Genomic DNA, 22,145 nt, shown 5'->3' on the forward strand with positions numbered 1-22,145 from the left:
CTTTTCTTTTAAGAATATCCAGTCTTTTACCCATGGCGTTACTGTTCATCAGAAAAACTCCAAAGGATAATCCACTTGTATCTTCAAGGCACAAGAAAAATGTCTGCGCTCCATACAAATTAGTCATGCCCTGGGAAAAGAAATGCAAAACAGCAATAAGTCACAATGCATCAGACTACATACTACAGTGAGTGTTTGGCTCAGTCAGTTTAGAACATTTGCATGATAAACATAGCTGCTGGATGGAGGAGCTAATGTCAAAGGAGATTCATCCTTCAAATGAATTAGATAAATGTGTAGGGTCAAAATTAAGGGTTTATTAATATATGAAAGAAGCAGCATGGTAGAGTTGCTGGCAAGTGTACCTTGGAATTAGAAAGAGGCAGCTTCAAATCCTACCCCTGAAATGCAATAATAATAATAACAACAACATTTATATGAAACCTCAAGATTTACAAAGTAATTTACATCTGAATACATTTGGTCTTCACAATAATTCTGGAAGGTAGGTGCTATTATTGTCCCCATTTTACAGGATGAATAATTGAATAATTCACACAATTCATATGTATTTGAAGCAGAATCCATTTTATTGATCTTCCTGACATTAAGTCTGGTCCTCTCTATACTACGTCAGCTATTTGCCTCTATTGTCTGACTCTAAGGAAACTACCTCACCATCTCAGTAGTAGCCCAAGAGGATTTCTAAGGCTATAATTTTCAGATAAATTTAGTTTGATCTGTACCAGTAGAGGGAGTTGTCATATCAGGAGTTTCCTTTGTAGATGAAATGCAAGATGCTTCCCAAAAGAAAAAAACAAAATTTGTCATCCAAATAGTCTCAAATTTTCATTTAGGAATGAGCCAACTACAACAGTAATGGGAAGCAATATAGCATAATAGTCAGCCTCAAAGCCAGGAAGAGAAGGGCTCATGATTCTCCTCTTATATACATTTGATTATGAGATCCTGGGCAGTCTCAGTTTTCTCATCTATAAAATGGGGATAATAGTATCGCCACCTTCCTAAGGTTGTTATGAAGATAAAATAAAATAATATTTCTAAAGTGCCTTGTAAACCTTAAACATTATATAAATGCTAATTATTATTTTTATTAGTCCATACCAGTCTGAATAAGTTCTGCTATATTCTTACTACCACTTCCATCCTTTCCTCTCAGAAAAAGTATATATTTGCAGCCAATGTTTAAGCTAGTAGTCTTTTTAACTGACAGGTTGAATGAGTGGTAATTTCATGTATTGTTGGCAATACAATATACATAATTGCCACATTCTGAAGAGTCCAGCATTCCAAATATGTTCATCTCATTTTCCCTATAATTGACAAAGGCAAAGGAAAGACAAGATAAATACTAAAGGCTGATTCGGGGGTTTGATGGGATAAGACTAACAACTTGTCAAAGAAATGCTAGGAATGAGCCTTAAATCAGTTATGTTAAACAGGACGAATTATGAAACGTTGTGATTCTGCAACATTATGAGACTGGGTACAGAAAAATGTTTTCTGAAGTCTTACATCATTAGGAGTATTGTCCCGAGAGAAGATAGGCCAAGTCTTCCAAGCCATATCATGACGGTACTCTTGATGAACATGCTCCCCTAGGCCATACACATTAGCACTGGGTAGCTTGATAGAGAGCTGCAGGTATTGTTGAGCAAACAGGAGAGGCCCAATACTAGTGTCAAATCTGGACACAGATGAAGAAGAGAGAGAGATTATATTGGACCAGATAATAGTTATTAACTGCCTAACACATCCAAGGGTAATATAGAAAGGTAAGAGGCAAAGATCACTTTTGCATGAGAAAACTTTTACACTGACTAAAGAATCCTTATTTTGTAATAAGTCTTTGCCAAGCTAACAATTTTTCTCTAGACAATTCCCAAGCCATGGACATTGCTCTTTGCCATCTATTCATGGTCTTTCAGTCCCATTCAATCATTATCACACTTCACACATATGACTGTTTAGCCCCAGATATTGTTTCCTATCTCTATAGTAACATTTTTTTCCTAATTTTTTTCTAAATTTTTTCTAAATTAAATAAAATCTGATAAATTAAATTAAACAAATTAAATAATAAATAAAATCTGATTTTAAATTTTATTTTTATTATTATTATTATTTTATTTAAATAATTAAAAATAGGATTGAAGCACCTCTGCTTAAGAAATAGTAGTGATCGATTGCCCATCATTTCGAATTCTTATTTCTTATTCTAACCTTTACCACCAATTCTCTTCCTCATTCTCTCTAGTCTCCCATCTCATCAACCATATTTCTCATTATTCTCTGATCACTTTCTTTTTTTTTTTTTAAATTATAGATTGTTATTGACAGAACATATACATGGGTAATTTTTCAACATTGTCCCTTGCACTCACTTCTGTTCCAACTCATACATGTTAAACATGTTAAAGTATATCTTAAATACAATATATGTGTACAGATCCACACAGTTCTCTCATTGCACAAGAAAAATTGGATTCAGAAGGTAAAGATAACCTGGGAAGAAAAACAAAAATGCAAGTAGTCCACATTCATTTCCCAGTGTTCTTTCTCTAGGTGTAGCTGATTCTGTCCATCATTGTCTGATCACTCATTCTTTAGTTGGTTTCTGCTTAAGCTTGAATCTATTCTTCAAATTTCCTTTATTAATTATAATTTAATTATTTGTGATCAACAAAAAATGTATCCAGTATTTCTGCCTTTCTATCAGGGCAATTTTCATAGAAGTGCCATATGGAAATGAAAATGTGTATACTCCTTGCAATTTCCTTTTAGTAATCTCCGTAGGTTTAGCATATGTAATTTTTCTAATATTCTATTCATATCTTTAATGTTTTTATACATTTGTCTACTTCTGAAGGAAGCATATTGAAATCTCTTATTACTCCCCACATAGTTCCTCTATTCTTGAAAAGACATTATCTATTTCTCCCTCCCCATTTCCACCTCCTTATCACTTGTTTTTTTCTTTGCCTATTTGCCCTCCATAAATCCATATTTTCTCCTTCTTTCAATGCCTATCTAATCAAGAGGTCTTTCTGAAAGGATGAGACTTATTTCCCTTTGTTTGCTCCCAGAATTTTTTGTATAATAAGTGTATATATATATATATATATATATATATATATATGTATGTATGTATAGCCAAGAATGTCCATAATGCAGGGACAATCTCTTTCTTCATTTGCACCTGTCTCAAGACCCCAATATAGTGTTTTACAATATATGTTGTAATGTTGGTAGATGACATGTAAGTTAGTATAGGGGAGATATGTTACACCAATTCAACTCCCCCTCCTGAGAATATATTCTATCCTCTATCAAGTCATCCCTGAGATATGATAATGCAACCCATCTCACATTCAGATTCTTAAAGGACAAAAAAACTTATCAGACATTGTTTTCTCAATTCCAAGATCAGTATCTTTTAATCAAAACAAAGGTACAGACCCTACTTAGTAACTAAATGAGAAAGAGTACTGGGGAAGAGAAAAAGAAAAGGAAAGAATAAATAAAGGAGAAAATAAAGATAAAAACTAAAAAACCTTATATTCAGGAACCTTGACATAATGTTGTTATATGTATTCCTAACCTAACAACTAATCAGATCATGCGCAAATGTTTAGAGTCCCCTACTTGTATTCTCCAATGTCCCAATCATTACACAGGCTTACAGAACTTACAAAACACGATTGTTGCTTTTCCGGATAACTTTGATGCTAAATGACTCCTTTTCAATGTTCACATGATAGTTCAAATTATTAGCTGCATTCCCAGTAAATGGCAGGACATGTTCATGAGGGACCTCATATCTGGCATCATTGGGATCTCGGATCTATCCAAAGGAATGAACAAAGAAGAATGAAAATGAAATACAGTCAGAAAATACAACTCTAGAGGGAGGGTTGTTTTTGTCTTTGATTTTTTTAGAAGCAATTTGAAGCTCATTCCAAATACAAATATCCTAATATTTAAAGACATAGAAAATGGATTATGTTGTCTCAAGAGGACTTCACCAGAGATCTTTAAGAGAAGATATGTTAAATGATATATGCCTTTTCAAACAAAATTTGAATCAGATGGCTTCTAAAATTCTATAACTACTTTTTATTTAAAACAAATTTCTCTCATGAAAATGAAAGTTATTATTCACAAATCAACACTATGATTCTATAAAGATAGCTTTTCATTTCAACAGATACAAGAGAAAGTACAGAGCAGTGGTGAGAGAACTAGGTTCAGTAAGGAAGATCACAGTGTCTTTAAGCAACCCTCTAAAACTATCACTTACATAAGAATTGTTGATCAGCATTGGCAGAAACATTTTCCTCACTGAGAGTTCCCTAAACTACTAAAATCACAGGTCCAGACCCACTATGTGAAAGGACTATCTGACACTTTTAGAACTCAACTTCCCAGTTGATTTCTCCCTAAAACAGTTCACTTGGCACAAAGGGCACAGGATCAGTCACTCACATCTCACTTAGCAAACATGGGGAGATATGAGTTTATCTCCTGATTGTGGAGTTGCTGATATTATTAATTGAAAAAAAAAATTCCATGATCTTGTTTATATTTTACAGAATAATAACATCATGATAGCTAGATTGTGAGTCAAGCTGAATTCTCAATAACTGTGTGGGCTAAGACAAATCATTTAATCTGCAGGCCTGTTATTTCTAAATTGAGGGGTGGGATTAGATGATTTCTAAGGGCCCATCCAGCCTCAAGATCCTATTGATCATATCACTATAATTAATCCTTAAATCTCCCAGGGACATTTTCACCTTCATTTAGATGAACAACAACAACAATAACAAAATCAAAAACCTTGAAATGGAAACGATTGGATGTCTGGTATTCTGCTTCAAGGATGACATTGGCGATATCATCTCCAAACATCGAAGCTGTAGAGAGTCGGCTTAACTGGGCTGTGAATCCTAATGGGGAGAAAACAGAAAGAGGTGACATGCCCTGGGTGACTATCACACCTCTCCAACATAAATACTCAAAATGTGAAGGGGAACACTGGGAGAGGGAGAGAAGGGAGGGAGGGAAGAAGGGAGGTCTGTTTTTCAAAAGAAATGGGAAAGAGATGGATAAATACTGTCATATAAGCATACTACTACTGAGTCAGAACTTGGAAAATGGTGATAAATCTTCTGTATCCAATCCATGCTCCTATACTTTAGTACATGTTTTCTCAGCACTTATAGATTCACTCTGAATTTTCCTCCCTTTGATCTGCTTATATGCTTTGTCCCATATTTAAGAGAGGCAGTTTGATAAAGTAGAAAATGAACTGGATTTGGAAACAGAGGGCTCCAATTTTGACTCTTTCATATACAACCTATGTAATCTTAGGAAAATTACATCAATTGTAAAATGATGGAGAGAGGAGTAGACAACTTTTTAATGTCCCTTCTATATCTATGATGCAAAGTCTCTAATGCAGACTACAAGTTAACTTCAAGACAACAATTCCTGAAAGCAGCAATTATACCAAGTATTTCCAGAGATTAGGGTCCATTTGTGTTCCTTCTGTCTCTTCCATCCTGCCTTGCTTTAGGGATAGGAATGGTTCTGCTTAGTTTTTGCCATTATCAATAATAAAGAAATGACCTTGCATTTCTATAATATTTCATAGTTCATAAAAGCACATGCTTGATTTCTATTAGGTTTTTCTTTAAAGTTGAAATCGTGCCTCCAATATTGTGTCCTTAAGAATCAAAACCCTTACCCATGAGAAGTTCCAGCTAATTTCCATGGTAAATATGACAATGCAGGGAGACACAATGCATGCTTGCAATTCTATCTGCAGAATGGTTTCTGAGTCCACCCTCAGGATTATTATAGATTCTTCTCTTCTCTTTTACTTACCTGCACTGGTGTTACTACTACCCACTACCTGATAGCCATACTTCTTGGAGAAGTAGCACCAGGGAGTAGTCATTGGTCCCTGAGGGCTCCAGCAACAACCACGTTGGTGACATGTGGCCTGGAACAAAAAGAATTATGTCCAACTAAGTGTCAATAGTGGACTCTAATATTACTCACCTCCTATCCCAAAGCACTTTTCAAACATAGAATCTTGGATGGATTACAATTATGAGTATTCTTGAGAAATATGGTAGCAATTCAAAGGAGTAATGAAACAAATAACACAAAATGTCAGATCATCTATCATTTTATACTTCCCTTTGTCTCACATGATTTTTTGATTTGTTTTTTTCTAAGAAAGAAAATTATATTGCTAATGATATTTGGCTCAGGCTAACATTAAAACAAATGGATTTCTCTGACCATATGCTGTAACCAATATTATATGGAAGCAACGCAGAACTGGGTTAAGAGATTATATTTGAGAACTGTTTTGTCAGTTCAAAATATCTTTAAAGGTTCAAAATGGAAGAGGAGTAAACATGCATGTGTGTGTGTATATATATACATATGTATAAATATGTGTACATATACATATGTATTCATATATATACACTTCACATAATAAAGAAATGAATCTTCAGTATAGTATTAAAATAATAGTGAGTACATGTTTGACTATTCGACTCTAGTTTATATAGAAAATGGGAAAGAAATCTAATAAAATTTCTTGTCCAATCTTTTTCTCTTGCAGATGTAGAAGATGAAAAAGTACAAGCACTGAGATATTTTGGAAAGATTAAGCCACATTTATATTAAAATCATTATTAGATGAGATGAGCAGAGGTATGAATTGTCTGAATAAACTTCGGTAAAATAGAAATTAAATTTAAGACAAATTTAAGAACATATTTAATACATTTGAAATGAGAGAAAATATCAATTTAAGACTAAGTGAAAAAAAAGTTCAATCTTGTTTCATAAAGAATTTTCAATTAAATTAATGAGGAATTCTTATTTAATGAAACTATTGCTTGAATTTTAAAAATTATGTTTTTATAGCAAAATAAGTACTTAATCATTTGTGCAAAATTCTTTAAATTATCAACCAGTCATAGGAGGGAGAAGAGGCTCCCATTTGTTGGCTGTTACACAGTTTGCATACTGCTTATGAAGAGTTAGAGGATAAATGTAACTAGCATAAAGAAACTAAATAAGGGGTTAATTACATATTACATATTTACTATTGAAGATAACCCACAATATATTATATATATATATATATATATATATATATATATATATATATATATATATATATATATATATATATATATATATATGGATGTATATAGCACATACAAGATGGCATAGTGGAAAGAGATAAAATTACTTTCATCTGTTTGGTTTTTTCCCTCAAAAGATATTGAAACCATTCTTAGAACTTGATTAGCTCCAAAGATTTTAAAGGCTTGGACTATGGACATCAGTGTCTTATTATTTGAATTGACAATTTGAATTAAATAGAGTTCCAGTCCTCTCTGATGCTAAATTGGCTTACCATATCAAGGAATTCACAGGAAAAGACACTTCACCCAGCTCAATTAACTCATGTCCTTGTTAAATATCCTTCCTCAATATAGCTAAGTAAATCTTGTTAAATGCAATTTTTTTCTATTTTTAAATTAAATAGTATTTTATTTTCACAAAGATTCTCCTTTCTCTCCTATCTTTACCCTCCAACTAAGAAAGCAAGAAAAACAAAATTCTTTCTACAAATGTGCATAAGCAAGCAAAAAATAATTAAATAAATAAATAAATAATGATACCGGAGTGGCCATGTCCAAAAAAATCTCTCCATATTCTAGTTCCTCACTTCTCTGTGTGGAAGTAGACAGCATATTTCATCATGAGCCCTCTGGTCATTCTGTTGATCAGAGTTCTTAAGCCTTTCAAAGTTTTTTGTCTTTACATTATTTTTGCTATTGTACATATTGAATATGGTATAAATTGTTCTCCTGGTTCTGCCTATTTCACTCTGTATCAATTTATACAAGTCTTCCCAGGTTTCTCTGAAAACATAGCCTTCATCATTTCTTAATAGTTGACATGGTTTAGTCATTCAATTATTTTCAACTCTTCATGCCTTATGGACCACAGCATGCCAATATTATCCATGGAGTTTTCTTAATAAGAATATTGGAATGGGGGGGCAGCTAGGTGGTGCAGTAGATAGAGCACCAGCCTTGAATTCAGAAGGACCCGAGTTCAAATCTGGTCTCAGACACTTAACACTTCCTAGCTGTGTGACCCTGGGCAAGTCACTTAACCCCAGCCTCAGGAAACAAAACAAAAAAAAAAAAAAGAATATTGGAATGTTTTGTCATTTCCTTCTCCATGGATTAAGGCAAACAGAGATTAAATGACTTACCCAGGATCACATAGCTAGTAAATGTCTAAGACTGCATTTGAACTCAGGTCTTCCTGACTCCAGGTCTACCTCTCTATCCATTCAGCCGCCACATCATTTCTTAAACAATGATGATATCCCACCACACTCATATTATATAATTTATTTAGCCAATCTTCCTGTGATAGGCATCCCCTCTTGTCAATTATTCAATAATCTAAGAATGTAGATTTTATACCAATGTGGATCATAAACTACCCGAGGACTGGTACACCAAGTATTCAAAATGACTCTATCTTTTGTGAAAGACAGGTTGAATAGTTGCTCTCCATTTCCACAAAATATTAGGAAAGAAATCTCTTTTTCTTGGAAAAGTTTAATAGAAAAACAGGTAACTTATCTCTCCTGGATCATGAAACATTCATAATCATTTTATAGATGAGGAAACTAAAGCAAACAGGGTCACTTGACTTGCTTAGAGTTGCACAGCTATAGTGTCTAAGACCAGATTCAATTCAGGTGTTCCTGACTCCAAGCCGGGCACTCTATCAACTGCATCAACTAACAATCCCCTTTCAATATATTATACTTCTGCATTTCTTTTAAAATGTCTTTTACTTATGTGAGAGAGAAAGAGACAGAGAGAGACAGAGAGAGACAGAGAGACAGAGATAGACAGAGACAGAGAGACAGAGAGACAGAGAGAGAGAGAGACAGAGAGAGAGAGAGAGAGAAAGAGACAGAGAGAGAGAGAAAGAGACAAAGACAGAGAGACAGAGAGAGAGAGACAGAGAGACAGAGAGACAGAGAGAGAGAGACAGAGAGACAGAGAGACAGAGAGAGACAGAGAGACAGAGAGAAGGGGGAAGAGAGAGAGGGGGGAAAGAGAGGGAGAGGGGGACAGAGAGAGAAAGAGAGAGACAGAGAGAGACACAGAGACACAGAGAGAGAGACACAGAGAGAGACAGAGACAGACAGAGACACAGAGAGAGACAGAGAGAGAGACAGAGACAGAGACAGAGAGAGAGACAGAGACAGAGACAGAGACAGAGAGAGAGAGAGAGACAGAGAGAGAGACAGAGACAGAGACAGAGAGAGAGACAGAGACAGAGACAGAGAGACAGAGAGAGAGAGAGAGACAGAGAGAGAGACAGAGAGAGACAGAGAGAGAGACAGAGACAGAGACAGAGAGACAGAGAGAGACAGAGAGAGAGAGAGAGAGAGAGAGAGAGAGAAAGGGAAAACACTCTAGAAGTGCAAATTGTGTCATAAAAGGATCAGCTGAAAGATCTTTGTATGTATTTTTAATGAAGAGATAAGAAGATGGGAGAAGCAAGGGGGTCATTAGAGCTGCATCCAACTATTCAGAATGTCACAGGTGAAAAAGGAATTATAATCTCACAATTTGTCCCCAGCAGGCAGAACTAATACTAACTAGAGTAAATTATGGGTAAACAGATTTCAGCTCAGGATAAGATAACTTGTTAGGACTTTACTCATGTGATAAATACTTTGATTACATATGGGTAGCCACTGTGTTATAGTGGTAGAAGGCAGTCATGAGGAAGTCAGGCCTGGGCAAGAACTGACTCAATCACTGTAGGTGTGTCATATCCACCTAGAAATTAGCTCCACAATGAGAGTCACTTGTCTTACCTAATTTTCACCTCCTAGCACCTAGCACAATGTTCTCTAATCAATCAGTCAAAAAAAATTCATTAAGCTTTGTACTAGTATTGTGCTAGCCACTTGGAACATAACAAGCAAACAGCACTAATAAATGATATAAGATTAAATTAAAGCTATATAAAATCAAATAGAATGCCTTAGGAAGTAGTGAGTTCCCCATCACTAGGTCTTTGAGGAAAGACTGAATTACCAATTGTAAGGATAAAATGAGGAAGTTGGATCTCTAAGAAGTTGGTCCCTAAGATCCTTTCCACATCTAAATCCTTATCCCTCCAGATATAGAAGGAATTCATGTTTCAAATGGAAAACTTCTGTACAAACCCTTTTTTGGAAGGACCATTCCAATTTATAGCATTCAATCTTTCCTTTTGAAAGCAGCACCTAACTACCAGCTCTTACCTGCTTCAGCCAGCCCTACCCTAGCTTTGGGAGCATACAAAGTTTTTGCTGTGAGGTGACCCAGCCACCTATTCTGCATCCTTCAAAGCAATTCTCTAACTCCTCTTCCAAATGCATGGCTCTCACACTGTCCTTGTGGGTGGATGGACTCTTGACATTTTCTTCTATTCTCTCATCATAATCAAAGTCCTCTAATGGTGATGTTCATGTCAAAGGTAATGAGTTTTATACTCTAAGGAAAGCACGAATGGGATGCATGAATGCCAAAGCTATATACTAATTCATTTGTGGCAAAGCATGATTAAAGATAGCAAAGTTCATTTAAAGAAAAATAAAAATAATCAAGTATTAACAGAATATTACTTTATTATCCTTATGTGACAGCAATAAAAGAAAAGAAAAGGGAAGTGTTACTAAAGCAATAAGGTTGATATCTGAAGTACAACTAGTTCTAATGTTGAAACTGATTGGGGGAGGGATCTTAGACTTCCTAAGAGAAATTTCTTTTAAAATACATTTAATTGGTATCTTTTATCTTTACTTAAGAAATTTCTGGTGGGAGGGAAAGAAATTCTTCCCCGCCTCAATTCATTAAATCTACTTCTTTAACAAAGAATTAAAATTAAGCAACAAATTCTGCCATAAGAATGAACTGCTATCTGATAAAGTATATAACATTATAAGCCAATATTCCCCTACCTCTCTGCTTAAAGGAGGAAGGCATGCTTTATTATTTGTTAATCATTCTTGGTTTTTCAACCATCCAAAATTCCTTTATAACTTCCTTTAGACTTATTGGATCAAAGAGTATTTCTTGGGTCCAAGGATATGCTCTCAAATTCTTTAGGGAGTTTAGGAATTTTCACAATGTTGTTATGAATACTTGGCAAACATTCATCTTTGTCTTTTAGGCTACTAGTACCAGCAACAACAAACACATTTATCATAATAAACAATATCATTGACTTTTTTTACATAATTGTTCTTGCCAGTCTCCAATGATCTTTTACTTGCCAAATCAAATGGTCTTTTCTTGATCCCGTTCTTCTAAAATTCTTCATAGTCCCTGACCTTGTTGATAACCTTTTCCTAAATGCTCTTTCCTCTCTTCGTTTTTATAACAATTTTCTCTCTTGGTTCTCCTCTGATTGTTTCTTTTCAATCTGCTTTGCTAGATCATCATCCATGTCACACCCCCTAAATATATTTGTACTCCAAGATTCAATCCAGGGCCTTCCTTCTCATCTAGACTTTTATTTGCTGGTCCTTGGGGTCACAAAGAGTTAGACAAGACTGATAAACTAAACAACAATAACCTCACATAGATATTATGAAAATCAAATGAATATTTGTAAAACACTCAGCACATTATCTGTCAGATAGTAAATACTATATAAATGCTTACTTTTCTATTCCCATTTCTTCCAAATTTCCCTGCTTCCATCAAGAACATTACCATCCTACCACTTCACATCTCTCAGATTGACTAAGATTGACAGGAAAAGATAATGACAAATGTTGAAGGAGATATGGAAAAACTAGGACACTAATGCTTTGTTGGTGGAGTTGTGAAATGATCCAACATTCTGGAGAATAATCAGGAACTATGCCCAAATGTCTATAAAATTGTGCCTACCCTTTGGCCCAGTAATACCATTACTGGGTCTGTATCCCAAGGAAATCATAAAGGAGGGGAAAGGACCTACATATACAAAAACGTTTGCAGCAGCTTTTTGTGGTAACATAGAATTGGAAAAAGAATGGATGTATATCAATTGGGGAATGGCCGAACAACTGTGGTACATGAAGGTAATATTGTTCTATAAAAAATGATGGACAAGCTGATTATAGGAAGGTCTGGAAAGATGTACATGAACTGATGCTGAGCAAAACGAGCAGAACTAGGAATACATTGTACACATAACAGCAAGAATGTGCAATGATCAACTATGAAAGGCTTGTTTCTTCTAAATGGTTTAGTGACCCAAAGCAATTCCAACAGACAGAAAATGCCATCTGCATCCAGAAAAAGATCTAAGGAGACTGACTGTAAATCAATACATGCTATGTTCACTTCTTTTTTCCATTTTTTCTCTCTCATGGTTTTTCCCTTTTGCTTATGAAAGACTTATGGAAAAAAAAAAAAAAAAAGAACATTATCATCCTTCTAGATACCCATGTTTACAACTTCAGTGTAATCATAGATATAGATTCTTCATTCTTACTTGCTCCTTACATATCCAAACAAATCTGGTTTCTAATTCCACATTATTCCTCATATTAATCTTCTCTCTATTCAATTGCCTCCACCTTACTTTAGGCTCTTAATGATCTCATCTGGACTATCCCAATAGCCTACTAATTGGTCTCCTTTACAAGGAGTGTCTACCATGTGGCAGGCACTATGCTAAGTGCTTTACAAATATTATCTCATTTGATCCTCACAACAACCCTATGAGGTATGTGCTACTGTTATCCACATTTTACAGTTAAGGAAATTGAAGGAAAAAGGCTGTGACACACAGTTAATAAATGTCTAAAGCTAGATTTAATTCATGTCTTCTTAATTCTGGGCCCAGTGGTCTAGCCATAGGCAGTTACCTAAGTGTCTGCATTTTGTCCTAGAGATAATTGGGAGTTATTGAAGCTTCTTTAACAGAGGAATAAAATAATCAAACCTGTGCTTTAAGAATATCAATTTGACAGTAATATGGAAAATGGGATTGGAGAAGGGAGAAGCTGGAAGGCAAACTAATTAGAAACTGTTATGATAATAAAAACAAGCCATAATAAGGACCAGAACTAGGTAGTGATATGAAAGAAACAGGGTTGAGATATGTTGTGAGGTAGAATCAAGTCAATTTGACAACTATTTATGGGGAATAGTCAGGAGGAAATGAGGGGAACCAAAGAAGAATAAAGAATTGAAAAAGGAACATGGTTCTTTTGACAGATATAAAGACTTTAAGGAAGAACAACAGGTTTGAAGATAGATATTTTGAGTTCTGTTTTGGATGTGTTGAGTTTCAGATGTCTATGGGACATGCAGGTAAGGATGCCCACTTGGCAGTTAGCTGAGTTTGAGAAAGAAATGGATGCTGGATATGTAGGGGATGTAGGAATTATCTGCATACAGATAATAATTAATTCTTCTCACCCAGATGGAAGGTTTATTCAGAAAAAGCACTGTGACTATGTTATGGAAAGTGTGTTTCACCCACTCAGACTCAGTCTGACTTTAGCCACTAGTCAGCCTCATGAATCAAGGGAAACTCCTTTGCATTCATTTAACCAAAGTGAGTCATCCTCAAACTAAAGACAGAAGATTAAGTCTTAAGACCAACAACCAGCATTTTTAAAATACAGAAAAAAACAAAACTGTGCAAATTTAAGGAGAACACTGATGTCTCCCCATTTCTTAGCTTTCAAATCAGTTTAAAAAAAAACTGGTCAAATCAGACCAGATGATCTCTAAGGTCCCATCTTGTTTGTAAGGAATTTGTCTAAAAGATAAAACCATACGTTAAAACAGACCTGTGTTGGTGTTTGATCAGGGATGCAGTTGATCCTTTCTGACAGGCTTACTGTAGGGCATTCTGGACTTAAAGTAGTGGAAGAGGTGGATGTGGAGGTGGTAGTAGAGGTCACTGTTGAGGAGGCTGTTGTTGTCCCTGATGTCTCGGGACTTGAAGTAGTGATAGTTTCTGTACCAACGAGTAAGACAAATGGGGAAAAAAATACACAAAAAGTCAAAAAAACTTTTCATTCCCACACTCTTCTTGCTACTTATTTTTCAGTGGATTAATTCTATGATGATTTGATTTTTACTTTATGATCCTCGGTATTTACACATTCCATAAAGTTAAAATATCTTTGAATCAACTTTGTGTATATTCAGGAGTGTTGTTTTCACTCTTATTCTATCATTTGGTGTTTTCTTGGCAAAAACACTGGAGTAGTTTTGACATTTTTTTTTCATTTGCCCAATATTATTTTTTTTTATTTTAATAGTTTTTATTTACCAGATATATGTATGGGCAATTTTACAATATTGACAATTGCCAAACCTTTTATTCTACTTTTTCCCCTCCTTCTCACCCCCTCCCAGATGGCAGGTTGACCAATACATGTTAAATATGTTAGAGTATAAATTAAATACAATATATGTATACATGTAGTTTAGACGTTTAACAGATGAGGAAACTGAGGCAAACAGGGTGAAGTGACTTGCCCAGGATGACATACCTGGTGAGTGTCTGAGGCCCAATTTGAAGTCAGAAAAATAAGTTTTCTTACTTCAGGTCAGCACTCTAGTCACTGGACCATCTATCTGCCCAATCGGGAGTCCTGGCTTCCAATCCCAGATCTGGTATGGGTCAGTTTAATATCTCTAAATTCCTCAACTATGAAATGTGAATTATAAAACCCGTACTGCCTTAGTCAGTGGACTAAGTGCTTTCAAAACCTTAGAGTACTAAAATAAAATGTGAGGGTAGAAGATTATAAACTTAGAATTCAAAGGAGCTTTAAAGACTATTGAGTCTAACTCCCTCTTTCTTTCTAAAATATTAAATGAACATATTATATTGTTAAAATGACATAACATTCACGTATAAATAAAAGTGAAATTTTTTACCAAATTCTGAGAAGGAACACTCTTTGGATCTTTTCAAATACGATTCATGTTTTTCTTCTTTAGATTTGATTTGTCAATAATTTGGAAATGGAAGGATCTTAAAGGATATATTATCTAATTCCTTATTTCACATACAAGGAAATAGGCCCAGAAAGTTGTTTTGTCTGAGGTCACAGAAGTAGACATATCTTTGTCTCAATTTTAATGATACAAATAACTCCATTCTGACATAATGATAACGTCTACACGAGGAAACCTCTTTGAAAGTGAGTTTATTAATCTTTCCACTGTGCCACCAAGTTGCCCAAAATAAGCACCCAAACTAAATGTGTTTTAAATATTTTTGTTGAGTTAGAAAACAATATAATTAAAATTTTTCAACTCTTCATTAAAGACAATAACTTGATGCAGAATAATATTAATAAAAACAATGAAATTTCTCAACTTGATATTAAACTTTTCCCAACTAAAAAATGGTTGGCTTTTTAAAATTTTGATTTAAACTGCATAGTTATAAAGGTTTTCTTCTCAATTGTGGTTTCTACATATGGCCTTCAACTTCTATTTTTAAACTGATAGAATCTTAATACTTGGAAAAGACTATAAAGATCATTTAATTCACAGAGCATTTTGTTTTATTTTATAAGTCTATAATGTAATTTAAAAGAAGCAGACTGGCATAGTGAATACAACCAATTGGAATCAAGAACACCTGGGTTCAAGTCTCAGCTCTGTGTAGGGTGGGTGCTAGACCCCCTCCCCCAAATTAACTAATCAGAAACATTTCCAGGTAAAAAGAGAAAACATTCAGGGGTTGTCAAACTAAGGCCCTCGGCCCAGATGCGGCCCCTGAGGATGTTTATGTGCCCACCGGATTTTGGCAAATGGGCTGAAGGGCGGAGACAGAGTGTGAACTTTTGTTTTTACTCTAGTCCGGCCCTCCCACAGTCTGAGGGACAGTGAACTGGGCCCCTATTTAAAAAGTTTGAGGACCACTAATTCTAGTCCCTCAGGGAGAGGCCCAAGCACACATGGGAAGCATCTCAGCTCCCAACATGTGCTTGACCTGGCAAGCCAGAAATGGTAAACTTCATCTGGTCTCATTCATCTCTGCTACCTAAAGGCTTAAAATCTCAGTATTCCAGGACATTCTTTATGAATTGCAAAACCATGCAGATCTATCCTGATGAAGGGAGATTTCTCACTGGGAATACATAAATGCATTTTGGAGTCCCTGCAATCAGTGACATCACAGGTCCAGATCCCACCCTACTCCAAAATGCATTTATGTATTTTGTGTTATTATAACATTTGTTATAACACTGCAGTGTTGTATATTATATCTATTGTTTATTACTGTCTCTCTTAAAGCACCTAGCAAATACAAACCAGACCCCATTCCCCCACTGTAAGGGCCCTTTAAATGGGCGGACACAGTGCATCGGGATTGAGGCCCAGAAATAATTTCTGTGGATATTAGGACTGCCCTTGGGCGGGATCCTGGCCATATTGAGATAGCTTCGTAATGGGTGACTCTCTCGCTGATTGGCTGTGTGTGTGACCTCACAGGCCCTATATAAGCCCACTGCAGGCAGCAACCGCTCTCTTTAACCTCCTGCTGTTCACCCTGGCTCCCTAGCTGGGTGGCCAAGCCAAGATGGGTAGGCGAAAGAGGTAAGGATTTTGGTAGTGAACACATGGGTCTTCTGACCAGGTGTTCACTCGGGAACCAACAAGTCAGGGCATCAGTTAGGGCATTATGTGAGTAGGTATAATAAAGGCTTTTAAGATTACACGTGGTTGTTCTTGAGTGCGCTACCGGTTACTAAGCTATAGATTCAAGAGATTGTGGCCAGAGACCTTTGAAGGCCTCAGAGGAGGCGAGCCGGGTAGAGTTCACACTGCAAAGGACAGTGGTCAAAGGTACTCTGGTGGGTCTAGGACAGACTAGTAATTGTAACTGCCAGGAGAGCACGTTACAAATGGCGCCCAACGTGGTGGACGCATCAGGAATTATCAGGTTTTGAAAATATTTAATATTCAGAATTAAGATTCTGAAAGATCCGGTAGAAACGCCACTTAAGAGGGAAGACAGAGAAGCAATATGGACCCAGGTAAATCTGGGATCAGACTCAAGGACACAGCTGAACATAATGCTTATATCAAGAGGTTAAAGAGCCAGATGGAAGATCTTTTAACAAAGATCACCACTGAAGAACAGCAGGAAGCTTGTAATCAAGCTCCACAAAGGCTATCCCCACACCCAGTAAATAGAGCTAGGAGAGGGAGCAACCTAGAGCTAATGCGATTGTATGACAGTATAGAGTACGAAATGCCACAGCAAGAGTTGCTGGAATTGCAGGTTAAACTACAGATTGAGCTAGAGAAAGAAGAAAAAGCTAGGTTAATACAGATAGAACAGGAAGAGTTCAAACCAGTGGCAGAAACTAAGGAAGGAAATAAACGAATCACATGGACTTCAGTTGTAGAAATTCTTAGCGTTTTGTTGGTTTACCTCCTGCATTGTTGTTTTAAGGAATTTATCCATTACTCTTTCGTTGAGAAGAAGTTTAGTTCTTTTTATGTGCAAAGCTCAGGTTTGATTTTAAATCAGCCTTTGGGGAATTTTCCAATTCTTCTTCCCTCTGCCTCACCTTCTTGGGCCAAGGGAGAAGGGGGAGGAGGAAAAGGAAGGACTATAATATCATCAGCACTGCCCATTAATCCATTCAAAACTCCTGTGTCTTCATTTCAAAGGACTGGAGAGGGCTTTATGCCCCAAGGCAAAAAGGAATTGTGGGGTATTGACTATAATCAGAAAAGTTTTAAAAATACAGCTCAGTTAATTTCTAAGAAACCTTACTGGGACAAGATCTTGCAGCTAGAGAGAGTGGAGTTTTATACTTGTAAAACTGCTAGGATCGTCTTTGGAGAGTTGGAACTCCTCTTTTCTTACCTCGTGGATTTTCCACTTCCACAGGTGAGCTTGATTTCCCAACCCCCCACGGGTACTTATAAAACAGTGTCTATGTCTAGAATGGGTTGGAAAATTGTTGTTTTAATCACTAGAATAAATAGACAGTGTGTGATCTTTGACCCAGGAGGAAAAGTAATATCAGATTTATTGATTCACACTCCTGGAGTACAATTCGGTATCAGAAACTCAAACTTTGAATTTTAGGCAAAAGAATTCAGGGATATAGCCGAGTGTTAGTAAAGTCATTACTGCACAGACTATCCCCAAGATCTTCTCTTCTAAACAAGAGAAGGGAATTTTGGGATATGTGATTGCTTACAATTTTAAATTTTGATTTTACATTTTTAAACATTTTTGATTTTACATCTTCAAAGTATTTTGATTTTACATTTTAAAGTTATTTTGGTTTTATATTTTTAATCTATTTTGGTTTTACATTTTTAAATTCTTTGCATTTTACCTTAGCAATGCACTTCGGGCATACACAGAAAGTGCAGCTAAGTGACAGACTGACTTTTGTCTGACTTTTGATCTTTTTGACAACAACTTTGTTTCCACTGTGATGTGGAAAGGCCTGGATGGCATTTGGAAAGGCCCAAGTTGGGCCCCGGGGACATTCCTTCCTAGGTGCAGATCCAGCAGCAGAGTTCATCCCCACCAGAGACATTTGTAACCTGGGGATCCAAGAGAAGGACCAGACAACAGTCCAGAGGGACCAGCCAGATGTCTGCAGCCCTTCAGACGCTGATGGCAGCGATGCCCCTCCTGACCGTGACACCAGAGACACCAGACACAGTTCCAGTGTTGCAGCTGAAATGGACTGTTTTGGGTGATACGCAATATGAAGACTGTAAATGGACAATGGGCCTGCTTGCTTCTCCCGTCGCCACTTGCCATATGGTGGCCTGGGAAGAGGCTTTGCCCTATGCTTTCTATTGAAGGACTATGCTTTTAAATTAGTGGGTGAAAAACCAACACACCCACCTGCCATTGTTATTGAGACAATGTTACTGGACATGACTGCTTATGTGCACCTGTGAAACTAGAATTGTTCTAGAATTGTGAAAAGTGCAATAGAGAATTGTGATAAGCTAGAATTGTTCTAGAATTGTGAAAAGTACAATAGAGAATTGTAAGAAACAAGAATTGGTCTAGAATTGTGAAAAGTGCAATAGAGAATTGTGATAAGCTAGAATTGTTCTAGGATTGTGAAAAGTGCAATAGAGAATTGTGAGAAACTAGAATTGTTCTAGAATTGTGAAAAGTGCAATAGAGAATTGTGATAAGCTAGAATTGTTCTAGGATTGTGAAAAGTGCAATAGAGAATTGTGATAAGCTAGAATTGTTCTAGAATTGTGAAAAGTGCAATAGAGAATTGTGAGAAACTAGAATTGTTCTAGAATTGTGAAAAGTGCAATAGAGAATTGTGATAAGCTAGAATTGTTCTAGGATTGTGACAAATGCAATTGAGAATTGTGATAAACTAGAATTGTTCTAGGATTGTGACAAGTGCAATAGAGAATTGTGATAAGCTAGAATTGTTCTAGAATTGTGAAAAGTGCAATTGCGAATTGTGATAAACTAGAATTGCTGTAGGATTGTGAAAAGTGCAATAGAGAATTGTGATAAACTAGAATTGCTCTAGGATTGTGAAAAGTGCAATAGAGAATTGTGATAAGCTAGAATTGTTCTAGAATTGTGAAAAGTGCAATAGAGAATTGTGATAAACTAGAATTGCTCTAGAATTGTGAAAAGTGTAATAGAGAATTGTGAGAAACTAGAATTGCTCTAGGATTGTGACAAGTGCAATTGAGAATTGTGATAAGCTAGAATTGTTCTAGGAGTGTGAAAAGTGCAACAGAAAATTGTAAGAAACTAGAATTGGTCTAGAACTGTGATAAATGTAACTAGAATTGTGACAACCTACCTACTAATATTTGTTAACTAGAATTGTGATGTTTTACCTTGTTGACTTCCCACCTCAGTGTTGACATCCTACCTCATTGGCATCCAACCTCTTTGGCCTATTATCTCGAGTATGACTTTGATGAATGGGTTGAACATTTGGGCCACTGTTGAGCCTGGTTCTCATTGTCATACTTCTGTTTACTGATCTGCTGCTTTGTACCTCCTTGGGCATAACACTCTGTCATCTCATGGATCAAGTGAACTATAGCTGGTGCTAAAAGTTTAGCTTGGTGAGATGTGCGGTTCCCGCAAAACAAGAGAAAGGGAATTGTAAGGGCCCTTTAAATGGGCGGACACAGTGCATCGGGATTGAGGCCCAGAAATAATTTCTGTGGATATTAGGACTGCCCTTGGGCGGGATCCTGGCCATATTGAGATAGCTTCGTAATGGGTGACTCTCTCGCTGATTGGCTGTGTGTGTGACCTCACAGGCCCTATATAAGCCCACTGCAGGCAGCAACTGCCCTCTTTAACCTCCTGCTGTTCACCCTGGCTCCCTAGCTGGGTGGCCAAGCCAAGATGGGTAGGCGAAAGAGGTAAGGATTTTGGTAGTGAACACATGGGTCTTCTGACCAGGTGTTCACTCGGGAACCAACAAGTCAGGGCATCAGTTAGGGCATTATGTGAGTAGGTATAATAAAGGCTTTTAAGATTACACGTGGTTGTTCTTGAGTGCGCTACCGGTTACTAAGCTATAGATTCAAGAGATTGTGGCCAGAGACCTTTGAAGGCCTCAGAGGAGGCGAGCCGGGTAGAGCTCACACTGCAAAGGACAGTGGTCAAAGGTGCTCTGGTGGGTCTAGGACAGACTAGTAATTGTAACTGCCAGGAGAGCACGTTACACTCAACCTTCTATTTTCAGCTCTTTAGAGGGTCAGATCATTAACTAAACCTTGTATCTCTGCCATTACCTAGATCAGTGGTCTGCATACAGCAGGTATCTACTAAATGTATCTGATTTTGAATTTTATTTTTTGCCCATTGTTGTATTCTAGCCACCAACTACTATTTAAACTACTTCACAAATAAGTGCCATACATCATAAAAGGACAGTCTGAGAGAATGTAAATAACTTAGCACGATCCAGTCTCAGTATTAGAAAAATAATACAGAACACCATTGATGGTAAATCAATGAGGATCATTTTCCTCACATGCATATATCCAAAAGACAAAATATGTAGATAAGGGACACGCTTTCTATTTTGTAAGTATAAATTTTAGTTAAATACATTATTTATATGATCATTTATTCTATCTTTCCTATGAATGGTATTTATTATTGTCATTAATGCTATCACTTAAATTCAACAAACATTTAACAAGCCAATAGCCAAAATGTCATAAGGTGGAGGGAGGATACAAAGAAATGCGACATGGAACCATTGAGTTTGCAATGTAGCAAGTACTTCACAAACTCATTTGACCAGGGGACACTGAGACAGGTAATATGCTACCATACTAAAATGATGCATGGGATAGCTTGGGAACAATAATTACCCCATGGAAAAAAGAGAAAAAAATTTTAATGCTAGAAAAAGGAAACTAAGTGTTTTCATACCTCCAGAATGCCATATAAAATGTTTTTGACACCGTTTCATATTTAATACATTAGAACAGAAAATTTCTTAGCAATAATATTTTTACACCTCTCTCATATTCATATTTCATGAGGAGATCAAAATTCTGCAGTTAGGGATCACTCCTCTAGAAAATACAGAGAAGATAATTCCTACTCTAGATAAGATCATGCCATAATAGGTGAGCATGGAGCAAGAACACCAAAATTCTGTCTTGTTACCTTTCACTCCTGAAGTATTTGTAGCTAAAAGCACAATCAGAGCAACAGAGATGATGAACAATCCCAGTAACAGAACACTGAGGATTATCTCCAATCTGCTAAAACTCTTCTTCGCCATCTAAACAGGAAGGAGAAAGAAATTAGAGTTCTTGATACTATAAGGATCTATAACTGATGGAGAATTATGAATCTTTTGTCAAGTACATAATAGAAATGGGTTTTGCTTAATATATAGGATAGCCCAGGAAATTTCTAAGGCCTTTTCCAGGTTCTGTGACTCTAAGCATCTATATTACATGTGGGAGATAGCCAATAAAAACTTGATCACTATTTTTAAGTGTTTCCCTCTTTAAAAA

General features: G+C 36.3%; 1 protein-coding gene across 1 annotated transcript in view; it reads right to left on the reverse strand.

Annotated features, from left to right (window-relative positions):
• LOC141542966 (maltase-glucoamylase-like) overlaps positions 1–21,907 on the reverse strand; it is a 157,702-nt gene extending 135,795 nt beyond the window's left edge. The window contains exons 1-7 of the mRNA XM_074267708.1: positions 21,790–21,907; positions 13,943–14,112; positions 5,911–6,028; positions 4,861–4,970; positions 3,714–3,865; positions 1,537–1,708; positions 31–130 (exon numbers count right to left, since the gene is read on the reverse strand). Coding sequence (XP_074123809.1) covers positions 31–130; positions 1,537–1,708; positions 3,714–3,865; positions 4,861–4,970; positions 5,911–6,028; positions 13,943–14,112; positions 21,790–21,907 — 940 coding nt within the window. The remainder of the gene's footprint in view (positions 1–30; positions 131–1,536; positions 1,709–3,713; positions 3,866–4,860; positions 4,971–5,910; positions 6,029–13,942; positions 14,113–21,789) is intronic.
• Positions 21,908–22,145: the final 238 nt, after the last annotated feature.

The sequence above is a fragment of the Sminthopsis crassicaudata genome, chromosome 5 (genome assembly GCF_048593235.1).
Source record: "Sminthopsis crassicaudata isolate SCR6 chromosome 5, ASM4859323v1, whole genome shotgun sequence".
NCBI lineage: Eukaryota > Metazoa > Chordata > Mammalia > Dasyuromorphia > Dasyuridae > Sminthopsis > Sminthopsis crassicaudata.